This window comes from Mercenaria mercenaria, chromosome 12, assembly GCF_021730395.1.
Source record: "Mercenaria mercenaria strain notata chromosome 12, MADL_Memer_1, whole genome shotgun sequence".
Taxonomy (NCBI): Eukaryota; Metazoa; Mollusca; class Bivalvia; order Venerida; family Veneridae; genus Mercenaria; species Mercenaria mercenaria.
In genome coordinates this window covers 57,146,168-57,170,313 of record NC_069372.1, presented here as the reverse complement: position 1 = coordinate 57,170,313, position 24,146 = coordinate 57,146,168, and the positions used below count along the sequence as shown (strand labels likewise).

Sequence of the window (24,146 nt, the reverse complement as noted above, 5' to 3'; positions counted from 1 at the left end):
ATAACTGTACTACTTAACATATACTAGTCTAATGCAAGTGTTTGTTTGCTTTCTGGGAGGAAATATTTAACTGTGTAATAAAATCGTTCAATCAATGGACAATTTTTCAGAAATTAATGTATATTAACCCTTGATTGTTCTTCCAGAGGTATATGGAGCTCAATGTAATCAACCAAGTACAAGATATAAAAATTGCCAATTTGACACTGTCAGGTAATTATCGATAAAAGATGCGTAATTGCTCTACACACCAACGGTATCAGCTTTGAGTGAGAAACAAATGTGTTGATGTTGATGAGCTGTTTACGTAATATGAAAAAATAGCACTTTTCATGAAAGCCTGAAAACACAACAGCATTTCATTGACCTTTTTCATGCCATATCATCCAATCAAACTGTTCTCGGTCATGCATTGGAAAACTTACAATGGGCTAGTATTGTTCACAGAAATGCACTGGTAGACTCACAATGTGCTAGCATTGTTCCTGGAGGTGCATTGGAAGACAACCAGTGTGTTAGTATTGCTCCTCGAGATACACGACGAGACGAACGATGTGCTATCCATCACTCCCGGAGATGCACTGGGAGACTGACGTTGTGCAAATTGTTCCCAAAGATGAATTGGGAGACGGACAATGTGCTAGCATTGCTACCGGGGTTGCACCGGCAGACGACGGACAATGTACTAGCGTTGTTTCCGGAGATGTATTCAGAGACGCACAATGTACTAGCATTGCTCCCGGAGATGTATTCAGAGACGCACAATGTACTAGCATTGCTCCCGGAGGTGCATTAGGAGACGACGGGGAATGTGCTAGCATTGTTCCCGAAGATGTACTGGGAGAGGGAGACCGACAATGTACAAGCATTATTCGCGGAGGTGCATTGGGAGACGGACAATATTCTAGCATTGCTACCGGAGAAAGTTGAGAGACTCACAATGTACAGTAAAATCATAATGTACATGCATTGTTTTGGAGGGAATCTGGAGAAATTGTTGTTGTTAAAACATTTAAAGATAGGTTTTCAGTTTTGCTATTTTACATGTACTTCAACCAATTCTGAATGCTTAAAGAGTTCATACCTGACTGATTTAGGTTTGTTTGTTAGTCTTGACCCATGTACACCTGTTTTCAGCTTTTATTAAATAAATGTTAAATAAATAGTGAAAAACAAACAGAAACAGAACAAACAACAGAGTTACATGTATCATACAAATAAAGAGAATCATCGTGGAGCAATTGTTAAATCTCTTATTTTTTGGATTTTAACATAGGCAAATAAACAGTAAGTCAAACAGTACAAGAAACATTGAAATGTTACTGATATTTAAATTCTTTATAAGAAAATGTGGAGACAATTTACAGACTACTGTGGATCTTATAACATAAATTATCTATTTTCAAATCGCATAAATGGGCATTCCTCCATCTTAATTCATATATTTCAAATTCATGGTACAATTAGTGCTCGTTCATACGCGACTTCGATTAATAAATATACAGTGTTTCGGTGAGTTATAAGTTATAATACTCGTGTATGATTTGAAATTTGTAAAAAAAAAAAAGCCCTGAAAAGCGTGAGTAACGCGAATGAAATGAGCCGCGCCATGAGAAAACCAACATAGTGGGTGTGCGACCAGCATGGATCCAGACCAGACTGCGCATCCGCGCAGTCTGGTCAGGATCCATGCTGTTCGCTAACAGTTTCTTCAATTCCAATAGGCTTTAAAAGCGAACAGCATGGAGCCTGAACAGACTGTGCGGATGCGCAGGCTGGTCTGGATCCATGCTGGTCGCAAACCCACTATGTTGATTTTCTCATGGCACGGCTCAAATATTACATGAATTAGCAATAATATGTACATCATAATCGTAGAATACCAACTTCTTTTTTTGATTATTGATATATTGTATTTGTTTCTCACTGTAGATAGTACGTTTAATAGATCATGTTCTTCTGGGCACATGTCCCTTACAAATGTGACGAAAAAAGGATGTGGCTGCAAGAATGGACTAGATATATATTTACAAAACAAATAACGCAATGGAACATAATTAACAGTATAGATAGCAACAAACAAAACAAATTCTGGAAAAAAAATCTGCCAATTCTGTACACGGTAAATAACATAAGGCCTCCAATGTTGATCAATGAAACGACTGTTTAAAATTTTGAAATTTGCGCAAAAACTTGTAGCAACTGTATGAAATACACAATTGAAAAAGACAAAAATAAAATGTCGAATACTTTTCAGTACAGGCCATGTTGCTGAAATTTATTTTGAAATGTAATTAGATGTAAAGTGATACATTCAATATTTTCTTAATAACTACAAGGTATATTTAGCAAATGCAAACTTGTAGTACACATTGTAAATAATTCGTGGCGAAAATGAACCCAAAACCTTAGAACTTTATCAGAAAAAAGGTTGTCTTTGAGATAATCTTTTTCCGTAATATTTCTTTCCAGAATAGAAGAAAGTCCTTTAAACAATCTAATTGTGAGATCAAAATGTAATAAGAGATGTTTCCTAAATATTTACATACAGAGTCTTTTTGTATCCAGTCACTAACTGTCCCAACACATATATACAAACATAAGGCCGACAAAAATACATTCATGTATTAAATGCACATAGATATTTCAAAACGATCTGACTATCTCCGGATGATTATGTTTTCAAGCACACATATTTTGCTTCGTCACTGACTAGATCTCCAAACACTTTTGTTTCAATAATCATTTTAATTTAAAACATTTCTTGTATGAATGCTAATCTTGCACGTAGCTAAGACGACCAGAATTTAAATGTCAACTTTATCAGTTAAACGTTTCTTTTGACTCGACTCGCTACTTTGAATTGATTCGAATTCTAATTTTTTCGAATTTTCAGAGCATTTTTCTTTTAAATAGTTATGTTATACTGTTAACAGCTACTGCAACACTTTTATATTAACTCAGTCTTTTTTTCTGAGAAAGTGATATCACAAAATCTCGTTTGTACGAGATTATCGTTCAGCAACAGCGAGAAATGCATTCTGTAACTGAAGGGTTCAAACCAGTGTACAAAACCTCTCCCTGAGGTATAAAAATGTATTAAACCACTTCGTATAAGTGTTTTTGTTTTTTGCTGTTGTGTTCTTTTTCAGCACGAACACCACTGTTTCTTCTGTTTTTGTTGTTCTGACAGTATAACTCTGTTGGGCTGTTGCATGTTAGGTGTTGAATCCTTTGTGAGGTTCTCTATGATAATATCTGCCAGTCTTTCAAAAACTTCAGTCACGTTTTTGCCTTCTTCGGCGCTAACTTCCATATAAGGTAGTCCAACACTTTCCGCGAATTTTTGAGCGCGATCGTATGATACCTCGCGCTCGTCTGGTGTCACGTGGCATTTTGTGCCAACGAGAATTGTCGAGATTTCGGGATGTGTGGAGTATTCTTTCAGATCATGAAGCCTGTATGAAGGAAATGACTTTTTCTAAATTCAATGATGCTGACATTTCGGTTATGAGCGGTGGGTCAAAAATGTTACATGTATTTAGAAATATTTAGAAGCCATATAGAATATAAAAATGCATAAATCACAAAATTTAGATAACTGAAGTATAAGATGTTTACAAGGTATTTCTGTAAATTATTTATTAACAGTAGAAAATGAAAAAAAAAACTTTGACCAGAAAACAAGTCAAAAGTAAAAATCATGTATGGCAAAATTGAAAAAGAGAAAGTTTGAAAGTGAATTATGATAAATCGCAATACATGCTGATATTTATAACACTATTTTATTCGCATTGCTCATTAAATATGATTTTTTATTGCAAGGTGATTTTTTACCAGTAAGTGAGATTGTTGAACGTGCTCTCCTTTGTTACGTCAAACAGCACGAGACATCCGTGCGCTCCCCTATAATAAGACGCTGTTAGACTTCGGAACTTCTCTTGGCCTGGAAAGAGAAAATATGGACTTTCAATTGATGTACAGATGTATATCAAGCAAGGGTTAAATTAACATTCTGATATATTATTGATGAGGTAGACGATAACTTGATACTGTAAATGGCTGACGATTCCAACCTAGAACAGCGCGACAGTACGACACGACGTTAGACACATGTTACGATGGGCGATAATACGACACGACATCACGACATTTATGTCGTTTTGTCACGCATCTTGACGTGCGTCGTGTTATACGTCGACCTAAAACACGACGGGCGACACACGACATGTGCTAAACATAGATAATTGTTAAAGTTATATGGGTATAATGTCACAAAATATTTCCGTAGTAACCTATAAATGCTGATAAGGTTTCTCAAATTACACATAACAAATGCAGTGCAGCGTAATTTTAACATTATTTCAAGGTGAAGATGCACCTGATCTAGAATGTGAAATATGATGAACTGTCAGCATGACATAGGTAATTGGTACATGTGGCTATTATATCCAACTATAGTATATATAAGTATATCATAGAAATTATGAAATAATGTCGTAACCGGCAACTAAATATTGTAACGCCAGAAAATGACTGTAGATAATAACATAACAACAAATTATATAAAAATGAAGGCAAGGGCAATGACACTCAGTGGGAAAATGGGTTGAAAAAGGGTTGATAATATAGCAGAAGGAAAATAAAAATATCATGTAACAAAATGGAAATACGAATAACTTACAACTGTAATATCTTTTAAAAAGCAATGCCAATAATATGCTTAATAAATTTAGTAAGAAATAATCTGTAGATAGCGCTCTAATAATGAATAAATTATTCAAATGTATATTATTTGCACGACGTATTACCGCTCGAGTGTATAAATAGTCACGGTTAAAACATGGTTTTACTATAAATTATTTCGATTCTGATATGGCCCTAAATCTAAAACAGTAGATAAAATATAGTAGCGCTCTTTCTTGGTCGCAACAAAAACCGCATGTTAACGTGTTGTCATTCTAGTGTAAGCGTGTTTTAACAGAAACGAGTATATTAGAATAATGAATAAAGTTTTCAAATGTATATAAAAATGATAACTTTTATAGAACTTACAATCTCTTGGAACTCGTGACTGGGGAAAAAGAACTGTGTACCCTAATGCAGCAGAAGGACGTAGATGCCATATGCTATTTATTTCTTCCCCCATTACCTTAATCACTTTTCGCTTCATTAAAATTCTATTGTCTGTATCAACACACGACACTTTACTCATGGTATTTAGAACAGGTATTCATGTTTTCTTTCGAAAATTTCTGTTTGAAATGTAAATCTTGAAAGCACATATTATTTACCGGCTTAAGATTGAACAAGATCTGCAAGTGCAGACGACGAGAACGCTAACTATTCGAGGATTTCACTTAATGATGAATCAATGGACGACGACGAGAACGCTAACTCTTTGAGGATTTCACTTTATGATGAATCAATGGACGACAACGAGAACGCTAACTCTTTGAGGATTTCGCTTTATGATGAATCAATGGACGACGACGAGAACGTTAACTATTTGGGGATCTTACTTTATGATAAATCAATGGACAGCGACGAAAACGCTAACTATGTGAGGATTTTACTTTATGATGAATCAATGGACAACGACGAAAACGCTTACTATTTGAGGATCTTACTTTATGACGAATCAATAGACAAAGACGAAAACGCTGACTATTTGAGGATCTTACTTTATGACGAATCAATAGACAGCGAAGAAAACGCTAACTATTTGAGGATCTTACTTTATGACGAATCAATAGACAGCGAAGAAAACGCTAACTATTTGAGGATCTTACTTTACGACGAATCAATGGACGGCGACGAGAACGTTATTTATTTGAGGATCTTACTAATGATGAAATAATGGACGACGACGAGAATGCTAACTACCTTAGGATCTTACATTACGATGAATCATTGGACGACGACGACGAGAACACTAACTACCTTAGGATCTTACTTTTCGATAAATCATTGGACGACGACAAGAACGCTAACTACCTTAGGATCTTACTAATGATGAATCAATGGACGACAACGAGAACGCTAACTACGTTAGGATCTTACTTTACGATGAATCATTGGACGACGACGAGAACACTAACTATCTTAGGATCTTACTTTTCGATGAATCATTGGACGTCGACAAGAACACTAAATACCTTAGGATCTTACTTTACAATGAATCATTGGACGACGACGAGAACCCTAACTACCTTAGGATCTTACTTTACGATGAATCATTGGAAGACGACGAGTACGCTCACTACCTTAGGATCTTACTTTACGATGAATCATTGGACGACAACAAGAACGCTAAGAACCTTAGGATCTTACTTTACGATGAATCATTGGACGACGACGAGCACGCTAACTACCTTAGGATCTTATTTTACGATGAATCATTGGACGACGACGAGAACGCTAAATATTTGAGGATCTTTATTTATTGTGAATCCTTGGACGACGATGTTGAGAATCTTACTTTCAAACGAATCAAAATAATGAAATATAAAAACTTTTTTTTTCAATAAAACGCCCTTATTTTATAAACAGAAAATATTATATTGCACAAAAATGAAATGAATTTCCCCTTTTAATGTACCATGGATTGGTTTTTCCCCGTATATTGTTCTCATATAAATTATGTTGAAAGTTTAGGATATGAACATATCATTTTATTTCAAAATTCAACATTTAATACTTTGAGAAAGTAGGAAAAATACAGTCAAACCCTGTCTTTAAAGACCACCTATTAGAGAGGGCCAAAAGTTGTCTTTATTCAAAAGTGGTCTTAATCAAAGGTTAAAGTAGAAGTTGCAAATGTTTAAATCAGACATGAAACTAATGACCTAAACAAAGCCAGATATTCTCTATCTACGGGTGGTTGTTAGCTCAGGTTTCAGCTTAACATTAAAACTCGGGTCAGATAAAAGACCTACCAGCAGTATCATAAACCCGTATGAGAACTTGCTTTTCTGAAACTTTAATGATGCTGTCAATAAATTCCATAATTCTAACGTTCTCATCTGACGGTCTTTTAAGATAACTTGTTTTACATACGTTACAGCTGAATTTGTTGGCTAGAGTTGTCTTTCCTGAACTGCAGTCGCCTAGCAACACCGTTTTTAAATAATAATCCGGTGTCTGTTCAAAAACTGATTCTCGCTTTTGATTTTTTCGTTTGAAAAATGACGGGATAGTCGGTCTTCTTCTTCTGTTCATTTCTGTGCCACTAGAATCAGAGTTATCATTCAAGCGATTTAAGAAAGCAAGAATAAAAAAATCCAATTTTTATTTTGATCCAGATTTATCCTTTCTTGGTAACATAACACTGAGCTAAAAAGTTCTTTTTTCTATGCGTGGTTTTAGGTCTCGCTTTGCAAATCCTTTCATGAAATTCAGCACGCTATTCACGTTTGGGTCTTCGTGTTTTGTTTACTTAAACAATTTGATTTTGTCTTTATATTTATGTGGTCAAGCACTGACTGACTGTCCTTGATTGATTTTTAAATTCATCTATCCCAGTTTCTCAACTTAAAATTTCGCTTATTTTATAAGTTCAGTGACTTTTCACGTTTTGATCAATGTGATTTTTCGAGTGACTCACCAATTTTTGACCACTGCTGATAAATGAACTTGGTGACCAGTCTGACTATTTCGTTTACAAAAATGTCCAGTCTTTCTATCGTCCGTTATCTTAGTTTTCTTGTACTGATTACGGTTTCAATGAAGTTGATAACATTTCCATTTCTAAAATATCTTTTTTAATAATCGAACCACCGGCGATATGTCTGACGATATTTGGGCAATTATTCCGTAAAAAGCTTAAACGTTTTTATTTCCAAGTCTGCTGAAGAAGTATCATAATGTAAGTTAGCTTTAGAATGTTCCTGTTTCCAAAGAAACAATGACGACTTTCCTCAATACGAGACATCACCGAGGTGAATGATTATAGTATGTGTCATGAAGAAATCAGAATTTAATCGATTTATGACTGCACTCAATTTTAACAATGGTGCATCGCAAATATACAGCGATATGATCAATCGGGAAAACGTGACCACTTTTATTTCGTGTTGTTAAATTAAAAACTTACAAACATGAATATCAAACGAACTATCATGCCACGTGATTTTCGATATCTTATTCTACACGTCGCAGGCACTTTCAGGTACGTTACAACGGAGTATTTCACATGCGTTATAACTGAACATTTCGTACACGTTACAACTGAATATTTCATATGCTTTACAACGGAACATTTTATATACGTCACATATACGTTACAACGGAACTTCAAAGCAATCGAGTACTATGGCGGCTGATTTGTGCCATTTCGTTACGAAAAGGCAAAAAACAGCTACCATAATTACGAAAATACATTTTTTTAGGAATGTGTGCTTTTAGTGTGCAGTTTTGTAGCAAAAACGCATTAATTTAGTATAACATGTTTGAAGTTTATTTACATGAAGTAAATCGTGTGATTGTTTCAATAAAAGCAAAGATCGAACGCCCTATATTTAGAACAATACTTATGTTATTACTTTTATTGATAACTATCTTTAACGATCTAACACACGATTGTTGTCTTGATAACCTCCTGCGTCACTTGACTGTTATCTTCAAATGTAAATACTTCAGTATTCAACGCCTCAGATAGCTTTACCTTCGTTATTATTGAATATTAAAGGCATGGACTTAGTAATGTATCTGTTTAAAGACTTGGGTTCACGTCTATGCATGTATTCCGTTTTGTCGTCCTAGTGCGTGTCAAAGCGCCACAACGAAACATTGAAAGCAACAAAACGAACCATTTCATTTCATGCTGGTGTGCGCGTCATCAAAAAAAAAAAATTCGAACTGGCGCTTTGGCGTGCGTCAGGACAAAATTAATAGTTTCACTGTTTCACGAGGGTGCACATTTAATTAACTTAAAAAAAAATGTTTCGTTCCGTTGCAATGTTTCGTTATGGCGCGTTACACTTTCATTTTGTGGCACTGGCGCGTGAAGACAAGACAACAAAACTTCCAAAATTGTGGCGCGCACCATCATGACCATGATCGATACCACACGAAATGTTCTACGTACATAAACCGCGTAGCACGACAATGAAATGTCCTAAATCAGCCAACATAAGTATTGGATCAATGCTTTTAATTTCATAATAGAAATAGAGAATTTAACAAATATCTGAGATAAGAATAATCTCCAGAAATCAGGACATCATGAACTATCTGAAAATGTACGTTTTTATTAAAACAAAAGACAGCAAAAATAGCATTTCTACACTGATGATTGTTATACATTTTTTTTTATAATTTTCTGCAGTTTTAAGGTATGAAAATGTACATGTTCTTTTGTATCAAGTGTATAGTTCCTTATATTTTGTTCCAAAATTGTGAACTGAGTTAAAATTTTGGACACAAGATAAGATATGCCCTTGTTAAATGTATTAATTCAGGTCTTTGAAAAGTGATATTTGATTTTCTTACGGTAACAGCCCAGTTTGCATTAAATTGTAATCACGACTTAAAAGTGAATATACGAACACATTTCCTTTGTCGTTCTTAACATCTGCTTACGGTCATGCAAAGTTCATGGTACGAAATTAACATTTAAACTTTCCTTTCAGATTGGAAATAATGTAGCTCAATTCAGTCTTACTCGAGACAGCATACACATTAAATGTATTTCATTTTTATGGGGACTTGGGATAGTAAAATTTTAAATTCTACAAAAACGCATGCGAAAAAATCATTAAAAACCAAGCTGAATCTACATGGATGGCTGATCAGAGTTTCGGCGCCTTGGTCACGTCGGGCAGTATTTATTGTTTCTCATTCGAATATGCAAAAGCAACTAACCCGCTAAACATTAAAGCCTATAACCTGCAATGCATTATACTAATTTTATTTCGGAAAATCGACGGGTAAAAGTTGTCGCAGGAAAAATATTTTGCCATTCGATTAAAAACGGGAAAAGATTAAAAGTAACAGATTCTTAACTTAATTAATCACATTTAATAAGACTGTATTCTGTAGTTTCGTGTGTATAGTCAAATGATGACAAATGTGTAGGTGGGAGTCAAATGTACGGACACGAGTCAGCATGTGTCGCAGACCATAACTAATTAGAATTACACTTGGAAAAATGATGTTCTCTAAAGACGGGTAAATCTGTTCTGAAGTGGTCTTTCTTTATTCGAAATGGCTACGCATGGCCACAATTTTGAACGTTTGCCATTACTATAAATGATGATGATGATGATGATGATGATGATAAAATGTAGAAATAATTTAATAAGAACAAGTCAAAAGTTGAGCAGACAATCATAAGAAGAAATAATCAGGACCACTATGTGGGTAATCAGCCATAATAGAATATTTCTTCATAAAATATGTCATATCGCCTACCTCCCGTGTCTGTGATTTTCAAAAGCACGTGTTTCCCTTTCCGATTAAGTTGTACACTTACAGACAGCGGACAGTAACGTTCAACCAGCTTTGGGCACTTTTTCATTCCTGTCAGTAGGTGTATAATTGAAGTTTTCCCGACATTATAATCTCCAAGAAGTAAAGTGTTAAGCACAAATTGTGGCGTCATGTCCATGATTCCGGGGCTATTCCCACTGCCTCTGCAGCAGTATCTAATTTTCCCCATAGTCGCTTGCTAAACCATTCAGCTATACGCCAACAATTGCCTTTTTTAATCTGTCCTTTTCTATTAAGTTATGAAATTTGTTTCGCACTCGTAAAGTTAAAGTAATATATATTTTTTAACAAAAAGTGTAAACATAGAACAAACAAATAAAAGTGCTTATTCACACAGGTAAATACACTGTTGTGCAAGAATGTATATAATATCCAAAACACTTTAACTTTGTGCACAATGAAACTACACTATTAAATTTGCATCATTTCTCGACTTTGTTATGTTATATGTTTGTAAAATATCGCAAAATCTCGTTTATAAAGGGAACAGACGACCGTTCAAATCTTTCCCGATTAGCTAAACAAAAATATTTACTCTTTTTCTATTTTAAACGACAGAGATAACAGAAAATTCAGACCTTGAATAGAAACTGAGGTGTCCCATTACATAAACAAAACGCATGACGGTTAAACTATAAATAAGTGAATCATTGACAATAAAACAATATTTTATTGGTAAAGTATACTCCCAAAAAATAATCAAAGTGCCTGTCTGTCATGTGAGCTGTAGTTATAAAGATAGACACTATATGTAAATTCACTACTGGGGGAAGTTAATAAAAACTAAATTGTATAATAATTTCTGCATACATGTATGCCAAAATGACATAGAAATTTTGACAGACTCCATTAATGACAACAGGGCAGTGATGGCCCAATATCACCTAACTGACTCAAAATGGGTACACGCTGCTTATAGTTCACATTTGCGATTTTAACAAAATAATATAAAAGGTGGATAATCATGATTTGCGCATTCCAGGGTGTAACCGTATGTAATATATGATCATATCTGCATTATTAAATAAGTCGATGTTTGTGACTACAAATAACTAAAAAGCATTCAGTGTGCATAAAACAATTACTAAAACAAGAATTAAATCGAATTAATTATTTGCCCGAATGTGCATTCAATGGGCGTGATAAAACGTCTCTAAATATATCAATAAAAACAATTAACAATTATGTTGGTGCAAAAAAGTAAACACATACGTCTAGTATTGTATCTAATTGGGACACGCAGTCCTTGACCTTTCGACATTTGAAAAGAATAAAATCATATGATAACTTAGTATATGTAAAACTTAATTTTAGATTGTTTATAGTTTGTTTATAAAGACACTGTCAAGGTAAAACGTGCTAATTAGCATTTTTACAGTACGCTTATATGTAGACGACCTTTTGTCCAGTAAATGAACTGAACCTGTCTTTGGTCACGACCTTTTTATCCATTTGAACAGATTAAAGCCATGAAGCAATATGACTGGGCGGACACAGCTCAACATATGGTCGATAAAAATGTAAAGATAGTTTGAAAATATTATAAAGATCATGAAGTTGCCAGTTGTGCTTAGCAGAAAACGAATACATTTTTTAGCTCAACATATTCTCAATGTGAGCTGTTGTGGTCACTCTCCGTCCGTTTACACTGTTTCACTTGACACCGTTTGAATAATTTGATTAAACGCCTATTTTTATACAATGATATATTCAATGGCGTTGAACATAATAATAATAATAGTAGAAATGAGAATAATAATAATAACAGCCTTATTGTAACAAACAGTCATGACCGCACCCCTCCCCATGAGGTCATTTTACCCCTATTGCGAGTACCAGTGCTTACAGCATCTGGTACGCCCAGACGAGCTGCATAAAGAGGTTCAAACCTCCCGGTTAATGGTACCATCATATACTATTTAAGAAAGAAATACATGTACTACACACTACCCTACCCTTAGAGCCTTACCAACAAGTGCGTTTATTAAACAAATCTTGGAAATTTAAATGTTGAAATGTAAAACTTTTTACAAAAATTTAAGAACTATCACCTGCTGTTTTGGCATGATAAACAGTTATCAAAAAATTTAAAACAATGCCGCGAAATCTCTGAAATACAGTGTCTTAACATTTTTTTTTGAATGTGTCAAGTAATTTACTTTTGCGTAGTTATAACGGCAGTTCCTTCCAAAGTTTTGGACCAATAGTACAGAAACTTCTATCATTGAATGTTTTGCACTTGTTGTATGAAACAACATAACGACATTCAGAATTTTCAGACGATCTCAAACCTGGTCTACTAGGAATATACTCTGTAAGCAATTCTGTTAAATACAGAGGCGCTCTGACAGTGTGACAGCTATACATGAAAGAAAGTATCTTGAACTCAATTCTTGCTTTCACCCGCAACCAATGTAAGTGATACAATGCTTGTTTAGAACTGTCAAATTTCCTCCTGTTAAGGACAAGTTTTGCACACATGTTTTGAATACGTTGCATCTTACGCACCTAACAGTTAGCTACACCATACAGTATGACATTGCAATAATCCGGATGTGAAATAACTAGAGACAAAACTAAAATTTCAGTGGCTGTCTTTGTTAAGTATTTTCGGATGTTTTTAATTCGTAGGTAATTCAAAATGGCGTACGACATTTGCGATTTACATGATCTTTAAAGTTCAAGGTTTCGTCAAGAAATGCACCGAGATATCTAATTGTGCTTTCACGTTTGACATCATCACCAGCAATGTTAATGGAATTTATAAAGCATTTGTTCAATTTAGGTCTGCTACCAAACATAATAAATTCAGTTTTGGAAGTGTTCATTTTCAGTTTGTTTCTATTCATCCAGTCATTGATTATAACTGCGCACCTTTCAAGGTCTCCGATCGCTTGTGATTCTACGGAAACAGATGTAGGACGAAAGCTTTAATTTGCTATATGATCATCAGCAAAACCGTAGACTGATATGGATTTTGGAATGACATCAAAAAGAGTTCCAGCATAGATGAGATACAGCCAAGGACCAAGGCAACTGCCCTGGGGCACACTGCATTCAAGATGTCGGTCTGATGAATATACATTGTTGATATTAATCTTACAAGTACGAGGCCTTAAATAGGAGTTTACCCATTGAAGAGCTGTATCACAGACGCCATATTGTGCTTTTAGGACATCTAGAAGAATGTCGTGGTCGACAGTGTCAAATGCAGCACTTAAGTCAATCGCAATAAGGGCCATGACTTCCTTTTTCTCCATACCCCTTAGAAGATTATTGACCAGCCGAAGTAGCGCAGATTCACAGGAATGGTATTTCCTGTATGCAGACTGGTTCTTAGGCAAAAGACTGTTTTGATTTACATATTTGTTTAATCTGTAAAGAACAGCTTTCTCAATAAGTTTTGATAGAAATGATGAATTACTCACAGGACGATAATTGGAAAGCTCTAGTTCAAGACCGGCTTTTTAGCAGAGGTCTAACAACTGCTTTTTGTATTTCACAGGGAAAACACCTTGTTGTAATGAGAGATTCACCAATTTATTGATACTAGAAAGAAGTTCATCTACATGTGATTTCAGAATACGTGTTGGCAAAATATCTAACCCTGAAGACGTAGTACTCAATTCATTGATGAAACTTTTCACTTAATCTTGAGTCAGTTCAGTCAACTTGTTTAAATTTTGTATATCCTTTACTTGAAGTTCAAAGTTTTGGTATTCACTTAGGGATTGACGTATTTTTGAGATTTTGCCATGAAAAGTCAGATAATATTTCGATCAATTAATTATTAGACTCTCCTTGAGGCAGTGAGTTTTCAGATTTGGTACCAGTTAGCTCAGATACCAATCCATACAGAGTCTTGGAATCACCTTTAGCGTTCTCTATCTTTTCACTGAGTGTGTTTCTCTTTTGACGTTTGATTTCAAAATTGAATTCATTTCTTATTTGTTTATACGACTCAAACTGATCTGTTTTACCATAACGCCTCAATGTACGCTCGGACTTTCTAACTTGTTGCTTTAGATGTTGCAATATTTTATTGAACCACGGTTTGAGTGCTCTTCGAGTTATAGTTTTTTTTCTTTTAGTGGAGCGTGCTTATTCAGGACATCCTCTATTTCCGATTCAAATTCTTTCACAAACTTGTCTATATTCTGTGAATCAACGTTTATTGCACTTAAGTCGCTGGAAAATTCTGATTCGTTCAAATTTTTAAAGTTTCTAAATGACACGCTCCTACTAGTAACAGTCTCTTTTTTAACATCTAAGAGAACCTTAACAACACAGTGATCAGATAAAAATGGTCCATGCTCACATTTCTCTACAAGAACATCATTATCATGACTAGATCCAAGCTATATCCTCCAGTATGAGTACTGAAATCAACGTGTTGTTATAGGCCCATTGCTACTAGGGAGTCCTTGAAGTTTGTAATAGAACTGTTGTCATCGTTTATATGCAAGTTGAAATCTCCCATTATAAGTAAATTGTCATAATGTGGTAAAATATTTTTCGATGAAATCAAAAAGTTCAGCAACGAACTGGTTACCAGTCGGTAGTGCCGGGGGTCTATACACACTCACTTCGTGTATGGTTAAATTTTTGAAAACGAGTTTCCAAATACCATATTCAAAGCTTCGAACAGTGCCAAGGTTATTGATGTAACTTAGCGTTTGGTCCCGTCATGTTGCACATAGTAAAGGGGCCGCCAAAGCTAAATACAAAAATCTTCCTTAAACCGCTGGTTGATTCTGAATTGTTATTATAGAAATATTCCTCACATGACTGTTAAAAATTATAGGTGGAAAAGTAGCAAATAAATTTGCTATAATTTATGTTCTCCATAAGATAAACAATTTTCAAGATGTCACACATAGCCAACCATATTTTTAAATGACTTAGTTTTTACGGTCATAAATTACCTTTAAATAACAAAAAATACACACAAGCAAAGAAGGGGTCATGTATCTTCTAACAAATTTTGTCTGACATGTCGACAGTAACTGTCCAGACGTACATAAGAAATATTGATATCATGTGTAATAAGGTCTATCGGATCCAAAAGGAAATAAAAACAGTACCTGACTTAATAAATTAAGTAAATGCTTTTTTAACTTGGAAAAATATGGAGGGTTATTTTCTGTCTGTCTTTAACAAACAAGCCTGAAAGCGCTGCTTGATTAGCCGTGTACGTCTGTATTACCCTCAGTTCAAATTTGTCAACAAAAAGAGGCATGGTCAATATTCCTTTAGGTACATAGTGTGAATTTAAAAAATAATCTAGTCAGAAACTGCTTGTCCGATTTTAAAATAATCTCCTGTACCAATATTGTTCAAATTATTCCGATTCTTAAAAATCATGGCCACAAGAGAAAGTGGTCAGTAAACTAAACTTAAAAAAAAACCCTTCTTATCAGTGACTGCTGGCTAGCCTGATTTTAAAATAATTTCACACAAATGTTTACTGGGCATCCCTATACAAGAATGGTTAAATTATTCCGTACGTGAAAAAAAAAACAACAACATGATCTTGAGAGGGCGTAGCCACTTTCCCCTATATGTATATAGTGGGTGTGGGCATTTTAAAAGTTTTAAGATTGATTCTTTGGGGTCCTATTAGCAAGATTGTTCAAATTATTCCGACTAACCTACAATAATATCACCACTAAGTTAAAACGGAAAATTAACCCTTTACTAACTGCTGGTCCGATTTGAAATACTTTCTTAGAAATGTGTCTTGGGTAATCATCGACTAATACATAGATCAACTATTCATTTTTCTTGCCTGATTTTTCACAAAGAGGGCGTGGTCACTTTTTTCCATATTTGTTTTATGTGGAAACATTAGTAAGAAACTGATGGCCAGATTTGAAATTATACCTATGTTCATTGGGTAACCCTTCACCAAGATTATTCAAATTAACTCGCATCGCCGCCAGCCTGAGGGCGTAGTCACTTTTTCTGATATGTAATCTACTGGAAATTTTAGAAATCTTCTTATCAGGAACTATTTGCCCGAACTGAAAATATTTCCAACACATGTTTTTGGCTGGTAATTTACCCAGACTGTTCAAATTATTTTGATATATCAAAAAAAATAAAACATGGTCGTTCGAGATAAGAATAGAAAATTCTTCAAACAACATCCTCTCTTGAACCTTTTGTCCGATTTTAAAATAATTTCATACCAATATTCCTTTGGTGAACCGATATTAAAAACATTCCTTTTTCCTGATATTTTAAAAAAAAACATGATGACCAAGGCTAAAACAAGAAAATTCTTCAAATGCAACTCCTCGTTAAACGTTTGTTGGATTCTGAAATAGTTTCTCACAAAAATGATTGTTAAACTCATCTAAATATGTCAAATAGAAATAAAGCTGGCGGGGGATGGGGATTGGGATGGGTCGGGAGAAAAGAGAGATAGATAGAGAGAAGTGGGGCTAGTGGTCCATATATATGGCTATATACAAAACTTTGGGAAAAAATCTCTGAATGTGCAGGGCAGTTTTCAAAGCAACCGTTGACAGGAATATTTCTTGTATGACTCTCATAAAATTGTTACCTAGCGAATAAGGGCCATGATGGCACTCTTGGTTCTAAAGAAGTTCTGCACGTTATTTTCGTGATCTCTTTAAACGCATACATATTTAGCCATATTAGATAGATACCTAGTCATACCTATCATATGTACAATAACTAGAAAACCAAAGTGTTCAAATTTATTCAAATCAGAAAACCTTGAGCTTGTTTGAAAATGATATCATATCTATCTCTAGTATAGATAACAGAGACAATTAAATTTTTATATCTGTCAGTGACCTAACAGTTTGATAAGCTACCAATTTTAGTAAGGGCTTATCAGTTGTTTTGGTGAGATCAGTGAAATTGTCAAATTAATGTTATCAAAGGTCAAGTGTTCTTCAAACTGTCAGATATATGTAAGATTTTGTAAAGGAGAATAAATTTTGATTATCAGGTTTAAACAAATATTCCCATCATCACTTACCAAGTCAGTATCTATTTTTGGTCAGCCTTTTAAACTTATGGGATATGGCAATATTCCAGGTTTTTTGTAGCGAATGAAGACCCAGGTGTCCCTTAATGAATAATATCAGGCACCAGCTGACATCTGGGAAGAACCACCAACCTTCCACCTTCCAGCTGGATGACTCTCTGGTGCAGGGACCCATAGATACCTTAGGTATCTTTAAGTTTTAAGTACCATAACAATCTCTTTACCAAGTTAATAATGAGATACACAAATGTCGCTTGAAGAAAAATATGATCGAACACCCCAGCAACCTTAACCAAGGCAGACCTTGCCATAGATCCAAGGTTCGTCGTAAGATAGTGCGCGTGAAGGAAAGGTCGATATACTTTAATCACGTAATAAAACCATGCGTTTTGATAAGCTAATGCAAGTAGGAGTCTCTTTGCTCACGTGAAAATACTGCATTATAATTACAGAGAATTGAAAGCAAAAATGTTCTGACTTCCATTATTTTCCGTGACGGGATGTGCTTTCCATTACCAAGGAGAATTTAAAGAAATACGAAGCAGAATTTAAAAACAAAACATCATATGTAACTTATGGTATGAAAACATGTGTGCAATTTTATATAATCTCTTCTTCAAGGTTATAAATGTGAGCTTGGACACCAGTCTCAAGACTCGAGCATCCCGATTGGTTGATTTCTGAGTGGCCAGTGGCAAATGGCTGTGACTCAATGCAGAGTTGGAGCGCCGGTATAAATTACAGACTCGGATACATGCTGGATTGAAGCAATTTGAACTAAAAGTACCTTGAACATGATGTTTATATTTTGTAACCATGGTGATACTAACCCTAACCTCTAGTCAGTATATCATACATATTATACACTAAATGCGTGCGAACATGCAATAATTTGCGCATTTTTGCCGTACGCGACATTAGATAATCACTTCCGGGTATGAGCAGAAGACCGCTCCAACTCTACAATGAGCTACATCGGTGGCAAATCAGGAGTCTGAGACTGGTCTTCAAGCTCAGTTTTATAATTTTAGATGTGAGGTAAATGTTTTTTTGAGATTTAGCATTTTATTGCACTTAAATATGCCTCTATATTCATTTTTCTGAAAGGAGTTCAGACAATGCAGTAAGTCGAGCAATTAGGAAGAACACAAACCAGGATGTCAAGTTAAGAAACATTCAGAAAATCTACTGGCAGCATGCATTTATTTTATATTGACATGTGCCAGACTACGTGCGTATATTATCTACAAAAAATGTGTATTACGTAAGATTTGATTTTTCCCTCGAATCATTTAAACAAACAAAGATTACTAAATAACGTATGTTCAAAGACGAAAACCCAACACTATTTATTTTAATCAACAAATTTTCAGTTAAATCCAGTACTGGATTTTCAAATACGCATTTTACTGTATGCAAACAAATGACTCATGATTAAAGTTGTATTAAAAGGTCTTGTTCAAAATTATATAAGAAGACTGATAACGTGAGCCATTTTCATACAAATAAAGCAAAAGGATGAGGCGTACTAATAAAAATCACTTTGCTACTTTAGAAGACACCTTTCGTAAAAATAGTCTACCCCTATCATAACCTTTTCGCCACCTTGGCTACCCTTGTCTAGCATGTACGTGCGTATCCTGTGCAAAAAAATAATTTAATCTCGTTTCGACCCACCCATGTCACAAGATGGTGAGTCAGTTTGATTCACAGTCACAGATCAGTTTAAAAAGGAGCTCGATTTACAGTGTCTGTAAAATAACATGCGATAAAGTGATAGCAAGTTTTTGTGAAAAGGTGTATTTTCAAATCGTGATCATTATACCTACTAATATTTGTATAAGATATTTGCTAATGAAATAGTTCATAAGATATTCGCTAATGAAATAGTTCATAACATATTTGCTAATGAAATAGTTCATAAGATATTCGCTAATGAAATAGTTCATAACATATTTGCTAATGAAATAGTTCATAAGATATTCGCTAATGAAATAGTTCATAAGATATTCGCTAATGAAATAGTTCATAACATATTCGCTAATGAAATAGTTCATAACATATTCGCTAATGAAATAGTTCATAACATATTTGCTAATGAAATAGTTCAGAAGAGTTGTGCTATTGAAATAGTTCGCAACACCGCAAAAAAAATCTGCCCTATAGATTGTACCGAAACTTTTCACAGATATATATATATATTTCTACAGTCAACCCTGTTCGAAAGACCATCTCAAAATAAAGACTACAGCTATGAAGCCTGGCCTTTCTTTCCCAGATTATATGTTTTTAGTGCAGCTTTACCTGTCTCGATAGACCACTTGTTAATAAGATAGGATATTTCATTTCAAGGATAGTCTGAACAGATTCGTTTGACTGTATCTGCTATGTAAAACTAAAAGTTGCCTTGACAAGGTACCCCAGATCTTGTCACAGTTCTCGTCCTTTAATTGTCACGTGTCATCGTCTTTCAAAACCGAATACAGTGAAACCCGTGCTGAAGAACACCAATGAACAGAGACCGACTAGCTGTAATGGTTAAAGGTCAGTAATTCAAATCCTTCTTTGTTTCATATAAAAACCGACAACTTCAGGTCGTCTTTACGTATCTTTAGAGAACATCACTTTTTCCTACACCTATTTTTCATGAAAGTTCTATCATAAATTAACGAAAAAATGAAAAGAAAATAGGGGGTTATGTAGTTCCTAGTGAAATGCCAGTCAGTTGTGGTCTGCTACCCTAAAAATGGCGCATATTTACTCTCGTCCGCGCAATAAACACCTACTTCCGGTTTCGATCTGCAAAACTTGCTATGTGGGGTGTATGAACATGAAAACCGTCTCATTTCATGCAGAATGTCTTCTAGTAGTGTAAAACGGTGATTAAAGCACTCGTTCTACACGAATTTGCGCAAAAAAATGGGAAAATTAGGATCTATTTATTATGGACTTCTTTCGACTACACCACGGAAGCACATTTTCGACCGAATTACTGACCTTATTCCTAATACTTCTTGAAAGACCACCGGAAGGGAACGGCAGAAAGATGGAATTTATTGACAGCACCATTGCTGGTAGACATTTTGTCTGACTCGACTTTATAGTACAGACAAACCTTGCTAAAGACAGATACAGTTTTGACTAAAACAGGGTTGTGATCGTGAATACCAACAAAAATCTAGAGTTTGATATATACCTACCCCCAGTGTCGACTGCTTTTATCATCAATTGTTTGTTTCCTCGGGACATTTCGATATCGACGGTCACAAATGGTCTCAAAGGCACAGAATGCCGACGACCCCTGAAGTTCCCCAAATTTTCCGTCCGGAATGATTTTAAAACGGCAGTTTTTCCAACATTATGATCACCAAGTACGAGCATTCGAAACACGTGGTCGTAGCGTGACATAATTGTAGTATTTGTTGTTTTTTGTTGTTTTTTTTTTCACAAGAAGTCACAAAATTGTTGTTTAAAATATCTTATACTCCACATGTCATTAAGGAAATATAATCAAGAAAGTCAATAGGTGTTGATATTTTTTCATGTTTCCTCTTTTAAAGTCCGGAATTCAGCACACAGTGTTATAGATAAATTGTTGTTGTTTTTTTGTCGTTGTTGTTTTAGAAAAAGATGGTTAAAAGCTTTGTGACAATTATGACATATATTGCTGATCAGTGTCCTGGCTGTTTTCACAAACTAAATGTGGGGCGAGTGACTTGTGTGCGACCTTATATTTAAAAGTTTGATATATGAATCTGCATTAAGTTATACATGTATATTTTGTTTCTTACCTGCGTATACCAATTATGCACAAAATAATATTCAGTGTCACGTAAGAGCATGACATTTTGAAAATATACTTAAGTTATAGCCATAGCCATATCTGTCATAATTGTCACCTGGAGAATATGTCATTCTATTGACTCTTAGATATAATAGTAGAAATTTAACCCTTCATATACATATATAGTACCCAGCATCACTTGAATATATACTGCCATTTATCGATGGATCTATAACTTACCATAACCTCTAGAGCTACCCCTGATTACACTGCATACCCAGGATGCATACCTATATTTTGATGTATACAAGCATGTTGCGGTGGTAGGGACTCAAACCAGGTCGAAACGTTTCCAGATATATTCAATATTGTGGAATAATTTATGTTAGAAAATTACTCGATCAGTTTCTATGACTTCCACTAAAAATCTAAAATTACCCAGGTACTCAAATGGTAGCCAGGAAGCGTTCAAATAGGATATGTCTGTGTTTCCATGTCATAGGTATCGGTGCTTGAGGACTACACTAAGCGCCAAATCTTAGTTAGGGACTTATATATACACATATACTATTGTAGTTAGCTTCGAATTGATAAGACGCAATTTGGAGTAACATAATCGAAATTTCGAGTAACTAAGTCGAGACAGATTACGTAAGTTACAGATCTCGAAATTTCGAGTGAGTCGTTATTTCAAGTTAGTATCTCGAAATTTTGAGTAAATAAATAACATACACACATACATGGCACTAATTCCCTTCCGTAACTGATAACATAACGTATGATATTTTGTCCTTGTATTGGGACAAAATCACTGAACAAATAAAGAACATCGTCATGATTTCGTCTAGATTTTAGCCACGCTCGTTTCAACAATAATAAAAATTTTTAGAATTTTTAAAATTCTCGTTGGTTTCTTATTACTTTATTGTGTGTTTATACAACATACGTGTTTGCTACTGGTGTGTAAATGAATAATGTGACGACATGGGGTGGGGATGGGGATGGGGATGGGTAGGGGTGTCGGTAGGAAGGTACTTTTTTATGGATTTCGTATTATGTTTGTAGCAATTATAATCGAATATTATGTTTCAAATTTAAGCCAAATGCTAATACTTAAGTTATTTTTGCCTTTACAGCTTCATGCGTGCACATTTCATGGCTTCTTTTTTTAGCATGCACTTCTACATTTTACAAGTTTACACGTGCATCCTTTATCAATATTACAAGACAAAAGTCAGAAATACAGAACTAAACCCTCTAGAACTCGTGCACCACTTTGCAGTGCAGAAAACGATCCGAAATTTGCATTTTTTTAAAAAGTCTAACTTGTTTATAGAATATGCTTTACACAAAGGTTTAAAAAAACAGCCTAGTTTGATCGGGAACAGCGTCACATAAAGTCCACCTTTGTAGTTTTTTATAGTTCATTATAATATGTGAATAAATTATTCATGATCGCGCTCGTATGCACGTACCTAAATGCATTCCATCAATTTTAATGAGTTCCGAGAATAGTAAAACGTAAATAGGTAGATCAACGACATTTATAGTCTACAACGCACATAACATTTTGTAGATGCGCTTGATGCAAAAAAAAAAGGATGTAAGATAAACTCAACTGACCTTCTAAAATTTATCAATTCTATTTTGACGCCGGCTTTCAAATGTTGATGCAATTTGAAACTTAATTCTATTCAGTACTGTGTCGTGAAATCGTTAACGTTTGACAAACTTGGAAGTTTTAATCGTTGTAAAGACAGTGAAAATGTAATCTCCTTTGTAGAAACGCATTTTTTTCAGATTCATATTTAAGCTTAGAAATCAGATTTTGAATCCAGCGTAAGAAGTTAAGCAGCTGATTGGTTCATTTTAAGACAACAACTAATACTGACTAAAGGCAAGGTTGCACTCTGTAATTAGAGACTAAAATCAGCTTAATAATCGCTTCGATTAAATTTCAAATTATGTATGCTTGTTATACTTACTACACGTGTCCCATACCGCCATGACAACTGGTTCCCGCCATAAAGACGATTGCAGGCGAAGTTCTGTTTCTGTCTGGAGGTATTGTCTGTTTGAAGGAATATGAGCCATTCTTAAATACTTCGTCATTGCAGAATTGAGTACTGATGTTTTACTTACACCATAATCGCCAACAAGAACAACTTTGACACGAAAAGTACTTTGCATATCCGTTGAGTAAAATTTTGGTGCGTATACTAACTTGAACTTTGGATCAAATCTTTTATGTTATGTGATAATTTTTTTTTTTGGAAACAGCCTTTATGTAGGCCTGTATTAAAACTGCCCATAGAGAAATTTCAAAATCAGATTGATTTTTTTTCTCATAAGGCGACCGTTGAAACTGGACACAAATAACATCTTTACAGAAAGATACTACGCACACAACTCTGCTTAATATGTCATATTCAGTGTTCGTGAATCTTATTTTCCACTCTGAATATTTGAAAAAAAAAAGAAAGGTAAGTAGTGAATTAGTATATCCAATCAAAATTGTTTACAAAACACCTCTACATTAGCTAAACGGTGCTCTCAAAAGTTTAGTTTACTTCGTTTGACATAAATTTTAAGTCACAAAATTATGTCAGTTTATCGGGACAAGATAAGATGAGCTTTGATCTAATAGAGAAAATATCTAAAAGATAACGGACTTAAGAAATTGAGTAAATAATCCAAAGTATTTGAAAAATTACATTTTGTTTGTTTATTTTGGGTTTAACGCCGTTTTTCAACAGTATTTCAGTCATGTAACGGCGGGTAGTTAACCTAACCTAACTAGGGTTTAACGCCGTTTTTCAACAGTATTTCAGTCATGTAACGGCGGGTAGT

The 24,146-nt window shown here is 34.7% G+C and overlaps 1 protein-coding gene across 3 annotated transcripts; it reads right to left on the bottom strand.

Moving 5' to 3' along the window:
• Positions 1 to 1,127: 1,127 nt before the first annotated feature.
• Positions 1,128 to 23,837, bottom strand: LOC123534810 (uncharacterized). 3 transcript variants are annotated; one of them, XM_045317240.2, is made up of 3 exons: positions 23,282 to 23,837; positions 3,838 to 3,946; positions 1,128 to 3,458 (listed from the first exon to the last, which is right to left on the bottom strand). In XM_045317240.2, the coding sequence occupies exons 1-3, from the start codon at positions 23,484 to 23,486 to the stop codon at positions 3,149 to 3,151; spliced, it is 624 nt and encodes a 207-aa protein (XP_045173175.2). In that variant the 5' UTR covers positions 23,487 to 23,837; the 3' UTR covers positions 1,128 to 3,148. The 3 variants fall into 3 exon arrangements, with proteins under 3 accessions (XP_045173175.2, XP_045173173.2, XP_053376127.1); XM_045317238.2 differs by lacking the exon at positions 23,282 to 23,837 and adding an exon at positions 20,713 to 21,222; XM_053520152.1 differs by lacking the exon at positions 23,282 to 23,837 and adding an exon at positions 10,414 to 11,015.
• Positions 23,838 to 24,146: the final 309 nt, after the last annotated feature.